General features: G+C 29.2%; 3 protein-coding genes across 4 annotated transcripts; 1 reads left to right on the top strand and 2 right to left on the bottom strand.

Moving 5' to 3' along the window:
* Positions 1-82: 82 nt before the first annotated feature.
* On the bottom strand, positions 83-6,750 carry Cp190 (centrosome-associated zinc finger protein CP190). 2 transcript variants are annotated; one of them, XM_076311305.1, is made up of 6 exons: positions 6,631-6,750; positions 5,658-5,722; positions 4,697-4,868; positions 4,347-4,486; positions 3,989-4,249; positions 83-3,796 (listed from the first exon to the last, which is right to left on the bottom strand). In XM_076311305.1, exons 3-6 carry the CDS (start codon positions 4,859-4,861, stop codon positions 1,786-1,788), a joined length of 2,577 nt encoding a protein of 858 aa, XP_076167420.1. In that variant the 5' UTR covers positions 4,862-4,868; positions 5,658-5,722; positions 6,631-6,750; the 3' UTR covers positions 83-1,785. The 2 variants fall into 2 exon arrangements, with proteins under 2 accessions (XP_076167420.1, XP_076167421.1); XM_076311306.1 differs by having other exon boundaries at positions 6,504-6,716.
* Positions 6,751-9,273: 2,523 nt separating this feature from the next.
* Positions 9,274-12,355, top strand: LOC143146554 (uncharacterized). Its single transcript, XM_076310946.1, has 5 exons — positions 9,274-9,941; positions 10,849-11,152; positions 11,243-11,503; positions 11,769-11,921; positions 12,024-12,355. Exons 1-5 carry the CDS (start codon positions 9,655-9,657, stop codon positions 12,180-12,182), a joined length of 1,164 nt encoding a protein of 387 aa, XP_076167061.1. The 5' UTR covers positions 9,274-9,654; the 3' UTR covers positions 12,183-12,355.
* Positions 11,948-15,586, bottom strand: LOC143146555 (NECAP-like protein CG9132). The gene is made up of 3 exons (XM_076310947.1): positions 15,358-15,586; positions 14,454-14,850; positions 11,948-14,343 (listed from the first exon to the last, which is right to left on the bottom strand). Exons 1-3 carry the CDS (start codon positions 15,441-15,443, stop codon positions 14,089-14,091), a joined length of 738 nt encoding a protein of 245 aa, XP_076167062.1. The 5' UTR covers positions 15,444-15,586; the 3' UTR covers positions 11,948-14,088.
* Positions 15,587-15,607: the final 21 nt, after the last annotated feature.

Below are 15,607 nucleotides of genomic sequence, written 5' to 3'. Positions count from 1 at the left end.
CAAATATCAACTTCAGACTGTAACCGATTGTCATAGATAACCCATCGTTACAGTGTCTGAAAAAGAATTCTCGAAAAAAGAGCATTTTTTAAATCACTTTATTTCAAATATTCGCATTGAACATGTGCAATTAGGAGTTAATCATAAAATCACGGCTTCTACCTTTTCATTTCATGTTCCTTCGAAAATACGGAAACTTCCTAAACAACTATCAGTAAATGTAACTGATTGAATCAGAACTTCATAAATTAAATATAATATATAGGATAAGTCACCTAAAATTGACCTTGCAAATATTGTATTACTTTGGCAATACAAAACAAAAATTCTAGAAGGGAAACATAACATAATAACAGTTGTTTTTTCAAAATAACAGTTTTCGGAATTTCAATGTCGTTTAAAGTTTTCTTAAGGTCTTTTTTTTGTTGCACATACAAATAGAGCACAATAAGACCATTTTAACATATGTTGTATGACTTTATTGAAAAATATGGAAATAAAACAACATGATTAAAATTGGGCTGTTATTATGGCTAGGCAGCCATATTACCATTCAAAAAACAAAAAATACATACATAGTTTGAAATTTGTTTTATTATTTTGAAAGACAGTGTTAAAAACTGAAAAATATTTGAAACCTCGTTAATAGTGGCTCTATTAAAAGTCATTTTCATTACATTGTATGTTTTTTCAAATCAAAAATTTCCATCCTTACATTTTTTGTATTACCAAAACCAAACAAAATATTTGCAATTTCAAAGTTGGATGCATGTTTATCTGGACAATGAATAACGAATAACAAATAACGTTTTATCTAGATAGATATTTATTCGTGCCTCAGAAATAGAGATTTATCTACGTAAAACTTTATCCGGATAAAAATTTATTCAAGTAACTTAGATATATGAATAAATATTTATACGTTATATAAACAATAAAACAATTCGTTATGTACTAGAGGTAAACATGTGCTGTACGCGGTGTAATGCACGTATTCATAGATTCACATGTAAATAAAATCTTATTTATGTTTGTATTATTAGTTACAATTTCTATATTAAATCCGACAGCTTCACCTTGCAATGTTTATTTTTCATCCAGCACACAAACATTAGTGTATACTAGCAGTTGCTCTTTTTTTGAGTAGAAAATATTGTTACTTTAAAAAGATCTTCGCAACTTCCAGAAAATGTCAACATATTAGTATTTTTACATAAAAATTCAAATTAATTTAATGAAATTATTGATTAATATTTCAAGAATTTATTTATATTTTCTTCTGATATTTATGTTTCATAATCTTATCCAGATAACCTTTTTATTCGTGATAGTCAAATGTTACGATTAACAAATAAAGATTATCCGAGTAAAAGTTTTATTTAGATAACTATTTCGTTAAAGATGTATTTGAAATTATTCAAATACCCAACTCTGATTTCAATCTTATGTGATTTATCCTATATATATAAATACTTTTGTTCAAATAGAAATTCAACAAAAATAATTTGCAGAAGTCGGGTCACTTCATAAAAGCTTCATAATTTTCTTTATATCCGTATAAAGCAATTTTCTTTATCTACTATACAAAAATCAATTGAAGAAACAGAATGAAATTCAATTGGAACATATCCTTTTGTTAGTTGTAGACAATAGATGGAAAATAAGAAACAATAAAGCCAGTATAGGAGCCTAGGAAAAAGAGGACATAAACGACGGAATTTAAACTCGAGATCTTCGGGAGTTAGGATTTTCTGGCTGACCGCTTCACCATAATAATATCGTTATTTATGATTCAACTAATTCTCTACTGTCCTCGTCCCACTCAGTAAAGGTTGTTGTTTTATTCTCCTTATCGTTCTTCTCAACATCTTGCTCTCCTTCATCAACATGTTCTTCTTCGATTATCATAACTGATTCTTGAGGTTCATCAGCACTATTACTTTGTTCACTACAATGCTCATCATATTCCACTATTTCCGTCTGTTCTTCCACATACTGTATAACCTCCTCCACTTGATCAACATTACATTGCTCTAAGATCTCTGACTGTTCTACTTGCATTTCTTCCTCCATTACTTTTTCTTCGACTTCTTCCACCACCTCTTCTACTATTTCTTCAGTCTCTTCAGTAAGATCTTCTGATTGATAATGCTCATATGTTTGTCGTTCTGCTTCCTCATTTCCATGAATATAAACAATCATACCATCTTCTGTACCCTGCATTACAATCTGTTCATTATCAGAAATATTCAACTGTTGTGGTTGCGATTGCTGTTGTTGTTCACTTTCCTGCTGCTGATAATTTTCGTTATCAATAAGCATAATCATAGGTTGCCCATCAAGTTCATGTGCACTGTAAGTCATTTCATGTGACATATCATTTAATTCCATATCCGGCACGACGTATTCTGACACGTTCGAGGCAACTTCCGGAGATTCTGATGAAACATTGTCTCCAACACCCAAAGAAGCTGCTATACCACTCGCAACGTGAATAAGAGCTTCAGCTTCTGAAGACGGTTCTAAAGAAATCGGCGGCATGGACACCGTTTCCGAATCTCGTACATCCTTGTGTACACAATCGAGGTGTACCTGTAAATTTGTAACGCGTACGAAAACCTTACCACAATGAATACAACGATGACCCTTTTCCTTTCCATCCGACAGATTTCCATGGCCAGTATTAATTTCATGCGCAGTCAATTCGGTAGCTTCTTTAAATGTCTGTGAACACTGCGTACACTGAATGTCTTCGGCCGTTGATGAATGTTGACGAGATGTTGGACGATGATTATGATTTATCTGATGTCTTACCAAGAGTGTCTCCGAAAGTGCTACGTAAGAGCAGGCCTGGCACTTCGGAAAACACATGCTTTTTGGAGGAGGCACATTATGTTTTGTGTAAAGATGATACATCAAGATATTCCGTTTGGTCGCTTTGTAACCACAATGCTCGCAAACTCTCGGATCGAATTTTTCTTCATGCACATCTTGCATATGTCTTCTGTACATATAATAATTTGTGTATTCCTCTTCTATGTCGCATTTACTACATTTCCAAGGACCAGTCTCACCACCATCAACATTTCCATTGCTTTTTGATTCATTTTCTTCACCATTATTACTTGACATCAAGTGATCAGATTTTAGAACCACATAAGAAACCTTTGTTTTACATGCTGAATTACTGTCTGAGGATTTTGTCTCTTTTTGCATTATCTTTAAACGTATATTTTTATTATTCTTTACTAAATGAGGGTATTTTTTCAACACCTCTCGAATGATTTTTGCGTGATTATTAATCGAATCTTCCGAATTTGCTCTATAGGATGATTTTCCCTTTTCCATATTTTCTTTCTCTTCAAGATCAAATCGTACTCTCTTTGATGGCGAGGGCTGTGTTTCTTGGCCCCTTTGGAAACATCTAGCTACAGACCAATCATCGTCTGAATTCATTTCTTTCAGACTCTTTTCATTCATATGACTTTCATCTTCTTCATCTTCAGTTGTATCGTTTTTACTGTCTCTATCTGGTGAACATTTACCACTAGGTGAATTATCTCTTTTATATTTATCTGGTGCCTGAACAATTGGTTTTGTATTGTAAGTAATATCATCAAATGACGAAAATACGCCGAGTGCAAACTCTTCGGCTTCAGGGAGATCGAATCGAGATGGTCCAGGAGTCACCTCTGTAGGCCTATTTGTTGAAGGCATCCCATGGAATGTTCGCATTTCATAACTGAGTGATGGTGTATTCTGTGGTACATCTAATTTTCTTTTCCAAATAGGAAGTCTGAAATAACGAGCACTTACTTTGTATAGTGCAATATTAATAAATCACATACAAGATGTTTACATTAATAAGATGATTATTTCTAACTCGTTTAAAATAATGCAAAAACATATACAGTAGTTGTTTTACAAGAACAAAAACAAAAACTATTTTTTTTTAAATTGATTATCAGATCACAAATTGTATACTTACTTTCTACCTGGTAATGGTTGACTTGACAGTCCTGATGATAAAGTGGAAGTAGTTGTTGGTTTTGTGCTAGATGTTGAGGGCTTAGAAACTGCTATTATTGGTCGTGTATTGCACTTTACTGACTGATCATTTTGTAAAGAAGCAGTATTAAATTGTGCATCAAGCAACTTAGTTAATACAGTCATATTCATTTTCTGTGCAGTACGATATAAAGCATGTTGTTCAGAAGTCCAATATTCCAACTGTCCAGTGTACATAAAACTGCAAAAATGTAATGATACACTCACACACATTTTATATGTATTGCTTCTCCAAATGCTGCACATTCAAAAATTATATAAATTATGTCTAAATATACCTTATAATTGACTTGACACATTCATATGGCATATCTGGGGGCATAACAATAACCCCATCAAAATTTTCATCTTTCCCTTTTTGTTCACGTTCCAATTGCATGAAATAATCTGTGCACGTTGTTATGACTAAACGATGAGCCTAATATATTTACAAAAATTACTACATTATTTATTACCACAAAAATTAGACAAAGAATAAATGCAGTTATAACTACTTTAAATTTATTCCTCTCATAAGTATACTATCTTAATAGTTTGAATAAAGAAAAATATATGTAACATTTATTAAAACATGCTTATAAATTAATCTATGTTTAATTTCTTAAAGTATAAATTTGAAGATTATTACCTGAACAGTAATATCACTAGTGGGGAATTTAATAGTGAGGTCAAGTAATTCTTCTTCAAAATAAAGTTGCTGCAGTCGTTGGAGAAAGAAAGTTCCCCAGTTATCTACCTTCACTTGCTTCAGACCCCGAGAAGGAAGTTGCTTTTCTTGATTTACTGCTTCCATTGTTTAGCTGTGCACATTATAATTAATTCTATTATATACTATCAATAAAAAGAAATTTTTGTTATTATTTCAAAAGAACTCACTAATAATGTGTAACAAGTTTTCATAATTTTATAAAAACTCTGTTCATCTTACTCTCTTCTATCCAATATTGTACTGTTTATTTATTATTTACAGTATATAAAATATATATTTATTCAAACATATGTATGAATAAATACATAAAAATGCAATTTTATTCATCATTAACATAGCATACACATTAACTAAGCATAAGTTTTTTTTACATAAACCTGTTATTGCACACAACAAATTTTTAATATTTTCTATTAATACTAGCACATTTAAACTAAACAGTATAATTATAATTCACCTCATTAATCAATCATTATTAATGAGTATCAACTTTAAAACATTCTTAAAGTCTTAAACCTATAACTTATTTATAATACTTATTCATATTTATACATTAATTTATCCACAAGCTACCAGTTTAAAAGGATTATTTTAAAAAATTATTATTTGAACAGGTTAAAAAATTAAACTCTTTTCAATTAATATTATGTTTTATATTATAAGAAAAATAATAGTCAATAAGAAAGAAGTTTAAAATAAAAATATTAGTAAAATTAATAACAATTATATCAGCTGATATAACAGACATATAAATTATAATGTTTGCAGGTATTTAATATAACAAATTTTATTTGTTGCCATATTACTAGTTTTAATTATGGTAGCATCTTGTTACTTGAAAAAAAAAATTTATGAATCATACCGTAATATATCTGCTTACCAAATAGAAATAATTGTAACTATTTATTATATATAATTATGCTCATAGTCCAACTGGATCAAATTCTGTAATAAAAATAATAAAAAATGTATAACAACCTTCACCTCTATAATTATACAATGAAGTAATCAAAAATATTTCTATTTTTTAATAAATATATAAGTAAAAAGTAATTTCATACTCTTCAAATTACTTATCACTACAAATCAATTAATTATACAATATATATACAACATTATAAAAAAATATTATTTGAACTGAAAGTACAATTCGATAGGCTAAACCATATTACTTAACATTCTTGAACAAAATTTCTTCGTACTTGTGACTCAAGCGCCACAAAATCCATGTCAAGAAAAATTATACTTCAATCTTTTACTTAGTAATAACTTAACCTGATCGGTTTCTACAAATTAAAAGTTTTACATCTGGAACTCTACTGATAATGTATTAACAGGGTCCATTGACATAGGAATATGGTTCTGAAACTTATGGTAGATAGTTAACAAAGTAAGACAGTATAAAAAACTTTAGCATATATATACACACATGCACAAAAATAAATATATATATACCATATATATAATTATTGTGTACATACATCATATATATATATATATATACATACATTTAATATATATGTGAAAATATGTATATATATTTATATATATATGTATATGTAAGATGTGTGTATATATATATATATATATATATATATATATATAGAAATGTCATATACACACTATTAAAAATGCTTTGAAATTTGATTAAACTTAAATATTAAAAAATGAATGCTACAGAAGGAAAGGAAGTAACAAAACTTCTGATAAAAGTATCAATGCATACTTCACGGAACGCTGAAAAACGGAAGTTTAATAACGATGCATGTCTCCATTCCACGCTCAAAATCGGGCATATTAATGGTTATTTCGAATATATACAAATTCAAAATATCCTCTGTATATACACATACCTATTTAATAATATTTCAATATTCCATTCAGCTCCATCTCTTATAAATTTCCTTAGTACACAAGTAATATTGAACATTCCATTGTGTATCACGTCTCACAGATGGAGTTATAAGTTTCTAAGCTGTGACCACCCCGCGCTCCAAGAATGGCGCTTTCATGTTTTGCCTAGGGGAAATCTCCAATCTATAATACGTTCACCGGACAACATTAATACCTCCATTTAAAGGAAAGATGTCTAGCATCTGCACCAACCAAAACGTCTGTCGAGAAAAATACTGAATCTGGGTTGGTGAAGACGTTGGTGACTTTCCTCTTAAATGGAAAAGTTTAAACTACCGATTGTTCCATGAGTCCATTACAAATCTGAAGGACAGTGCAAAGAATAGTACCATTGACAACAGCCGTGAAACCAAAAGAGTAAGGAAAAATAACCGTAACGACGACCTGCAGCCATCTTACTTAAATCCACTAATAGTGCTATCTAATTGAAATGCGATAAAATTTGAACGCACATATTCTTTCACATAAATAAACTGTCACAACAACTTACAATCCTCAAAAAATTATATATTATATTGTTAACAAATTAACAGCCATTAAACAAAACAATTTTATTAAAGAACGATCTTTTGTTTTTTGATACGTTTATTGGTTGTTTATAATATAAAAGTAGCGTATTCTTATATATTTACTAACTATAAGTTTTATTAAATATATTCCACGATTAAACATAAATTGTTAATCATTCTTATAGTTACTCAAAAACAATTTTGTGCAATTCAATGAAACTAATTAAAACTTTGAGTACATTTTTAACTGTGATACAGTATATTTTTTGACTATAATTTCAATATTCTTAGTTATTCTTGGTACAAAAATTCATTGGCTAGTGCTAGGTAGTGCCATTGGTAGAAAGATAGGCCATCTAGTGTGACAGCATATTTAACTAAGAGAGTGATACGGAAGCGCCATACTAGATTTAGGGACCAAACTAACTGTACATCTGAATGTCCCTAGATTTAGCATCAATCTTAGCTATATTAATAGTCGTATATTTTCTTCTCGTTATCTTTGATTTCGACTACTGTACTTGTTATTTGTTAATTGCAATGTTGTTATATTGTTAGTATAACACGTTAATATGTACGTATTATTACAAGATCGAGTGCCTAATTTCTTTTTTAATCGAATAAAGCAAACGAGGTTTAATAAACAGATATTTATGAATGGAAGTTTATCCATGCGGACCATGTGCTAATAACAATTCGCTACTTTAGTGATCCTGATGTAATCTACAAGTGTCCAACATGACAGATTCATGCCATGTAAGGAGAAAGTCCCCAGCGTCACTTCCATTTACTATATAACTGTGCAAATTAATTTGACATGTTTAATCTATGCACAACAGACCACAGAAATTATGAAATAACAATGCTCTGTCAATATCTTAGAAATATCTAAAGTTTAAAATAAACATTAAATTATTATTGATTAAATATATTGTTTTATGTTTTTAAGAATTAATTTTAGTACATATAATATATTTGTAACAAGTTGCATTAGATTATGAAAGTTTATGATATGCTAAGTATAAAATAAGTTATGAATTCGGAAATTAAACTACTATTTATTAAATTTATTTCATTATCTGTTTAGAATTAAGTTTAGCGAATGTCAGTATATTTAAACACATTAAGGTAAGAATACTAATTATTTTATTGTGAAATATGTAAATATGTACAAATAGAAATAGATAATTTTATACAAGCAATCTGTGATCATCATCTTATTCCAGTTGTACTCCATCTGAAAATCTAAATGCCACTTTTGTTGTTTTTCATTATTCGGACAAATTTTAAATATACCTTATAAGAATATATATTTCCTTTGAAGATGTGAAATTACTGAATAGACTTAACAAATATATAAAAATTATTAATATGTGTAGATTATGCAGCATATATTACAATATTTTAAAATATAAAGATTATATAGTAGAGTATAATACCTTAAACTACAAAAAAAATGCAACCGACATCCGAATACAGCAAATCTTTATACTCTTATACTGCCATTTTCGTGTATGGAAAATGACAACTTAGTCAATTTTGCTGTATACTGTACATTCTTTATATTTTTAAATATTGTATGTTTTGCATTTGTTATTAATTTTCTTAAAGCAGAGATACTAGGTTGGCTTGGCACAGTTTCTTTGATAATAATAGGTATGCTGTTTTGCACAAGCCCAATTGAAAGAAAAATATGTGCATGAGGGACACTTATGTTGAACAGTATTGGTACATACATATGTTATTGAACTATTATATACAAAATATTGCATCTATTAAAACTGATTTTTTAAATGCAATGGAATATATTTAATAAGTATTATAGATGTAGAGAAGAAATTGATATTTTAATCTTTATATATAATGAGCTATTAAGAGAGCACTGTTATTTTATACCGATTCATACGATTTGTTATACATAAGTTTGCTGTTTCAAAAAATTAAGGTTGCTTTGTCGTGGCAATTACGTTGCATAGTTGTTATACACAAGAGACTAAGATTGTGTCACAAAGGAAAAAAGTAACCGGAGCTGGTAATTTCATAGATAAATAATAATTATCGAGTGACGTACACTCCTCTCGCGGCATGAATTCATGTCCATAAATGAACACTAGCTTAAAAATAGCTGTTTTTTTAAACAATTACATTCGCATATATTTTGTTAATTCTTTTTACTTTTCCTATAATTTTAACAACTATAAAAATCTATTTCTCAAAAATAAATCGTAATAATTAACATTAAGTTTTAACCAAACAACGGAAAGCAAGGTATTTGACATTTCTGGAGACATTGCTAAACTCACTATTGAGTGAATTAGAAACGTTGGCAGTTGGTTTCATAGTCCCTAGAGAAAAGAGTCATCTGAATAAAAATCTAAATCATCTTTCTTTAGTAAGAGCAGACGATTTTTCTGAGTTAGTAACGTGTTCCATCGGTTTTCGTGAAGCGGGAGAATGCAAGTTGTTGGGGTCGACGGTCGTGTCGTCAGCTATTTGTTTTGCTTTTTGATACTCCAAGCAAAACTGACAAACTCAAGGACTTCGTGGAGGCTCAGTGCTGACAAAGTTGTCAAGACAACAGATTTTGTGAGTACTGTTGAGGATGATCCTATTTTCGATATCCTCGCGAGTAGCATCACCGTCGGTAATGGACAAACGTGGAGTAGAACTGCTGTTTTTGAAAAACACGAGAAACCTTACTGTCAAGACTGCAAAAATGTTCTTTCTGGAAACCATGAACGGTAAGAAACTATTCAAATCTGGTTAATTCTGGGTAAGAGTGAAGAGGCACGTCTTCTCTTAAAATACTATATTGATATCATGCAAGATTTGTTGAACAAAATAGATCACTGGTGTTTATTGCTCTGTGATCTAAATTTCCAGAATTTACTGTATTAAACTTGATTTATTTATATTTCCTGTTGAATAACTGTTATGAAGTTCCAATATCAGAATAAGACACAATTCTGCGACAATGCAGTATGTAAACTATTGAAATATTAAAAAGTTTTTAATGATTTTACATTCTCTCTGTACTGTTTTCAAGTAAGATATTTAATGTCTAATACTGTTGGTACTCTTTTAAACTAAAGAGCATTAAATGATATTTAAACTTGCTTCTTATGTTGGACAATATGCTACAGTAGTTTTATACTTTTTTGTTATTAATTTATTTAAACATTATGGGAAAGGTCATTATACTTGTAGATGCAAGATTTAGTCAATATTGCATGGTTTAAAGTTGAATCATTGTTTACTTCAAATGTATGTGTACACTCATTATTTAGTTATTATGCATGTTCAGCAATGACGTGTATGTTTTTTTTTTTGTAAATTATGAGAAATAAAAATATATTAAATCTTTAAATTCTTAAGAACATAATTAAATAAAAATATCAAAAGCAATTTACATAAATTATGCAAATATATGATAATTTGTAGTTAATCTAAAAAATACAGTGAAATCTACCTACTTATTGTTTCATTTTATTTAATGATGATTATGTTTTGGAATATTCTAGATTTTGTTCTGAATAATTGTTACAATTAATCCAACATAATTTTCTTTTTCTTCCTGTAGTTAGTATTTGTGTGTGGCTTACTGTTCTTTCAGCGTTAAAAAAGCCCTAACTTTGGTCCCCTTGGCAGACGATTCTCGTCATACGTGTTGAAGGATACACCAAATGCTACTGAGTCCTTTCCTCTATCATCTCAAGTATCAGGCGAGCAAGTCATGTGTACTTCTGGTCAACAATGTGAGGACGTAATCCTAGACTGTGGAAAGCCTGTTAATTGTACTTATTATGATAACTTGGTTGGAGTTGCAAATAGGGATAAACATCCACTGGTTCCAGAACCTAATGTTATACTCATGTTTAAGAAGAATGGTGGCAAAACTATGGATATTGATATTGATCTGTTAGAGAAACGATTGATAAAAGCTAAACGAGAGGTACAGCATAGCTATTAGAAAATATTATGTGCTTGCAACAATGATATAAATGTACAGGCATACAATATATTTTATTAAATTTTTCCATAGAAACCAAAATCTGTTCAACTTTATAATCAGATAGGAAATTTTTGGCGTATAAAAGGAGATGCAAGAAGATCAATTGAGTGTTTTCGAAGAGCACTTGCTGTATCACCACATAATGCAGAAGTTTTATTAAATTTGGCTAGAGTATTATTGGTTCAACAATATTTGGATGATGCAACGTATTTAGCAAGGCGTTCTTTAGAATTACAACCTCCAGATCGGAATGCATGGGAACAATATCTTACACTTGGACAAATATTCAAGGTAATTCTAAATTTTAGTAATATATTTTGTTTTATACTACTAGCAATATGTTTTACTATATATTGTACTATATTGCTTTCATTTTTAGAAGAATGTAACATATGCTGTTTTATGCTTATATTTTATATGTACATCATTTCTTTATGTAAAAAAATAAAATGAATTGAGAAATACTGGAATTGTATCATTAAGTCATTAAGTCATTAAGTCATTAAATGTATCCTTGTCTTAATTTTCACATTGTTTGTCATTTTATTTTTCATAGGCATATGGTCATTATCAAGAAGCAGCTATACACTTTCGACATGCTCTGGATTTAAAACCAGACCTCTCTGAAGCAGCTGAAGCTTTAAGAGAAGTAGAGTCACTTCCAGCTGCTAGTATACATATCTATACATTACTGATAATCATATGTTTGGTATGTAAGATAAGGAACAAAAAATACATTTTTTTATAGATATTACTGTACTTCACATTAAAACAATTGTATATGATTAATATAATATATTTGATCTTGCAGGTGCTTGGAGTACTTTTAGTAGTTCTGAGCAATGTGGAATGTGACGAAGATTCTAGTCTAGTTAATGGACAACTTCAACGTCCAGTGCCACGTCATTTTAGTCGCGCTATGGCTATGCGCAGTCTACGGCTTAACGTTACTCGTAATAAACGTTGTTGATTATTTACTAAGAAAATTAATAATCTTGTGATAGACTAAAATTTTCAGCTGCTGTTATCATTTATCTGTCTACAAAGTATTATTTGTAATATGATTTTTAATAATTATTTAGTGTATTAATAATTATGCAATTTATTATATCTACAAATGAAAATATACAATACAAAACAACAGCATTTTTCATTTACCGCGACAAGAAAAACTGCACTATGTGTATAGTGTGTGTGTTTGTGTTCGCGCACGCGCGCACCATGTAATAATTTCTTTATAAGTTAAGAACGGAATGTAATTGTGGAATTACAACATATTTTCATCGTTATGCTAATTATTAACATAGATATTATTAACAACATTACTTAGCATCATTTACAATGTACAATGACACTAAAGTAAATAAGTAATTCCTTCACTTATTCTATTCACGAGAGAAGATCTAACTTTTACATCTGTATATAATTTACAGTCATGCAATTCATGATTTAATATCATTTTTAGATAATTATTTTTAATATATACATGAAACATTTAACTTCCTTTTGCAAATAAAGATATGTAACAAATTTATTCTTTCATTATTTTGAATATAGATTATTCTCTATGTTCATTGAATACAATAATAATATTTTTTCTTAGTATTTATATAACAATATCTTTAAATGTAAAACAACAGTGTTTTACCTATGTTTATTTTTTATGCATTTTAGCACATAATTTTTACAAGCTTTTTTCTAAATATTCATTAATTAAACAAATATTTAATTGAAATTTATACCCGTGTAAAAGAAGCTTTTAAAGTATTCTTAAAAATACGAAAATACAATACAAAAATCTTATATTTGATGGTATAACTGGGTAGTAGAACAAAAATGACAAAATCTTATTTTAAACCTGCAAAATCAATCGAAAAATTGATAAAAAATTCAAACCTAATTTAACAATTTTAAACACCCATAGAATTAGGCCTTATCTCAGCATTAGCCTCTTTAATTTTTGTTTTATGTACAAACACCGGAAACGAATATTAACTAAGACTGCATACTGCAGAAAATTGCATACACCATATGTAATTTATATTCCTTTAAGGGTTTTAACAAAGAATGTATCCATGTAATAGAAAATACTGTGACCATTTGCATTGAATTTTATGTTTAATACTGTGCTAATAATCAAAATTTGTATTACTAATAGAATCTTATGTTTGAGTATCATAAACTTGTATTACTTTTTATTCATTCAGTGTGTTCATTGCCTGCTTTTATAATTCAGGTTACTCAACTTTTAAAGACAAATCTGTATAAGGCACTAAACTTATCTCATACCTACTTATATAAAAAATATGAGTATTACACTCATTTTTGTTATAATTTATTTAAATGAGAATTGTAATTGTATGTACATCTTTTTTACTACTAATACAAGTAGTAACAACTGGCAAGAAGCAAAAGTTAAATTATAATGCTGTGATAAATCCCTTATTTCAACTTGATGTAAAACAAAACAGTAACAATTTTGATAGACAAATATGTTCTAAATCTTGAATAAAAAGTTTTCAGGCTTTCAATTATTTTTGTATGTTCTTCTATTTAAATGAGAACATGTATCAGATTTTTAATTCATACATGTAAATCCATTCTATTCAACTAATTTTGCAACTGAATCAAAACAGAAATTTATAAAAATTTATAAATATTATGTTATAATACAGTAAAAGTTATGTTCTAAAAATATTGTACTTAATTTACTATATACATAGAAACATCTTTGTCAATAATTACCCTTAAAAGATATCTATATGCATACATGTGAAAATACATGTGCACACAGTAACATACAAATTAATATATGTATGCATAGCCTACAATTCTACAGCACAGCTAGACTAAATTTTAATACAATTTGTAAGAAGTTAAAATTGCACCCAACTGGCATTGCCTACTGTCGGTGATTGTTGAGCTGGAGGTTGTTGCGATGCACTAGCAAATTCTCCCCACTCTGAACTTGTTGTTTGATTTTGACTCTGAACAGGTTTATGTGCGGGTGATGATGTTGGTGTTTTTGCAGGTGGCGGCGCAATTTTTACACCACCTGGTGGAGGAGGTAAACCTATACCTGGAGTGGTACGTTGCTTTGCTTTAGAAGAAACTTCACTGCCATCTTTTTTCTATATAACAGAATTAACTATATTATTTTTTCTTTAATCATAGCATTTGAATACTTATATATATAAATATATTATGTACTTATATTCGTATTATAATTAAATGATCTTACAGTAATTTTCATATTGATTTTTATTGTCTCTCCTTCTTTGAATCTAAGATCCAACTCTTGTTTTGGTTTATCTTTTTCCTTTTCTATCTGTTCTTGATTTTTAAGCCATTTAAAATGATCTTGAAGTGCAACATTTAAATCAAAACTATCCGATCTGTCCAAAAATCCAACACCAATAAAGGCTGATCGTCCATTTTCATTTTGAATTCTCAAAACAAAATAACGAGAAGAATCTGTGACTGATTCAACTGAAATTCCTGGATATTGTTCAATTGGACATTCTGCAAATAAATCCCCAGTCACCTTATCTTCAAGCTTTATAGTTATTGAATCTCCTTGGGATACAAGACGCATACGACCAGTCCATGATGGTTCGTCAAGATTCCAATCAGCTGCTCTATAAAAATACACAAAGTCAATTGTTATCTTCTACATCAAAATATAAATAATAATAGATGTATACTTTGTTCTTCATATTATTCTAAAGGAAAATAATACTTTTTATGCTGTTTCAAGATAAATACATTTTCTCGTTTAATGGAATTAAAATAAGGTATATTATTTTAAGATATGTAAAATTTATCAAAAATTTCGAAAAATTATAAGATTGTAATAATTTAGAGTTAAATTCTTCTGAAAGTCTACAAAGTATTACACAGATTAAAATTTGACTGCATTGTGTTCCAGATGTAACAATAATATGTCATTCTTTCATTAATTTCCGGTATAACTTTTGCTGATGTATTAATCGTATGAAATTGAGAGTAATGAAAAATACACGGTATTAAGTTCTCTTGACAATAGTGTAAGAAATATTATATATAACCATACATTTTTATGCACTATTCTTACACGAAGATTAAATATTTCTGTAGAAAATATTATCAAAAAGAATCAATCATACCGATAACCCCTATTCGTTGACCTTGGAGGTATTTTAAACACAAATACTTCAGACTTGACAAGTAATACACTTTCGTACGAATCCATTGTACTTTTGACAAATCGCAGAGAAAGCGCGTATGTTTAAGAGCTCAGCTTGACGAAGTGCTATTTGAAAATTCGTTTATATTTTGTGACGAATCTTCGTCGTGATTTGATAACTTTATCTCTAGTCACGCCTCCCATCCCCACACAAAGGCCGTTAACCACAG

This window comes from Ptiloglossa arizonensis, chromosome 5 (assembly GCF_051014685.1).
Source record: "Ptiloglossa arizonensis isolate GNS036 chromosome 5, iyPtiAriz1_principal, whole genome shotgun sequence".
Taxonomy (NCBI): domain Eukaryota; kingdom Metazoa; phylum Arthropoda; class Insecta; order Hymenoptera; family Colletidae; genus Ptiloglossa; species Ptiloglossa arizonensis.
The sequence above is the reverse complement of the archived record's forward strand: the minus strand, read 5'-3'. Positions and strand labels throughout refer to the sequence as shown.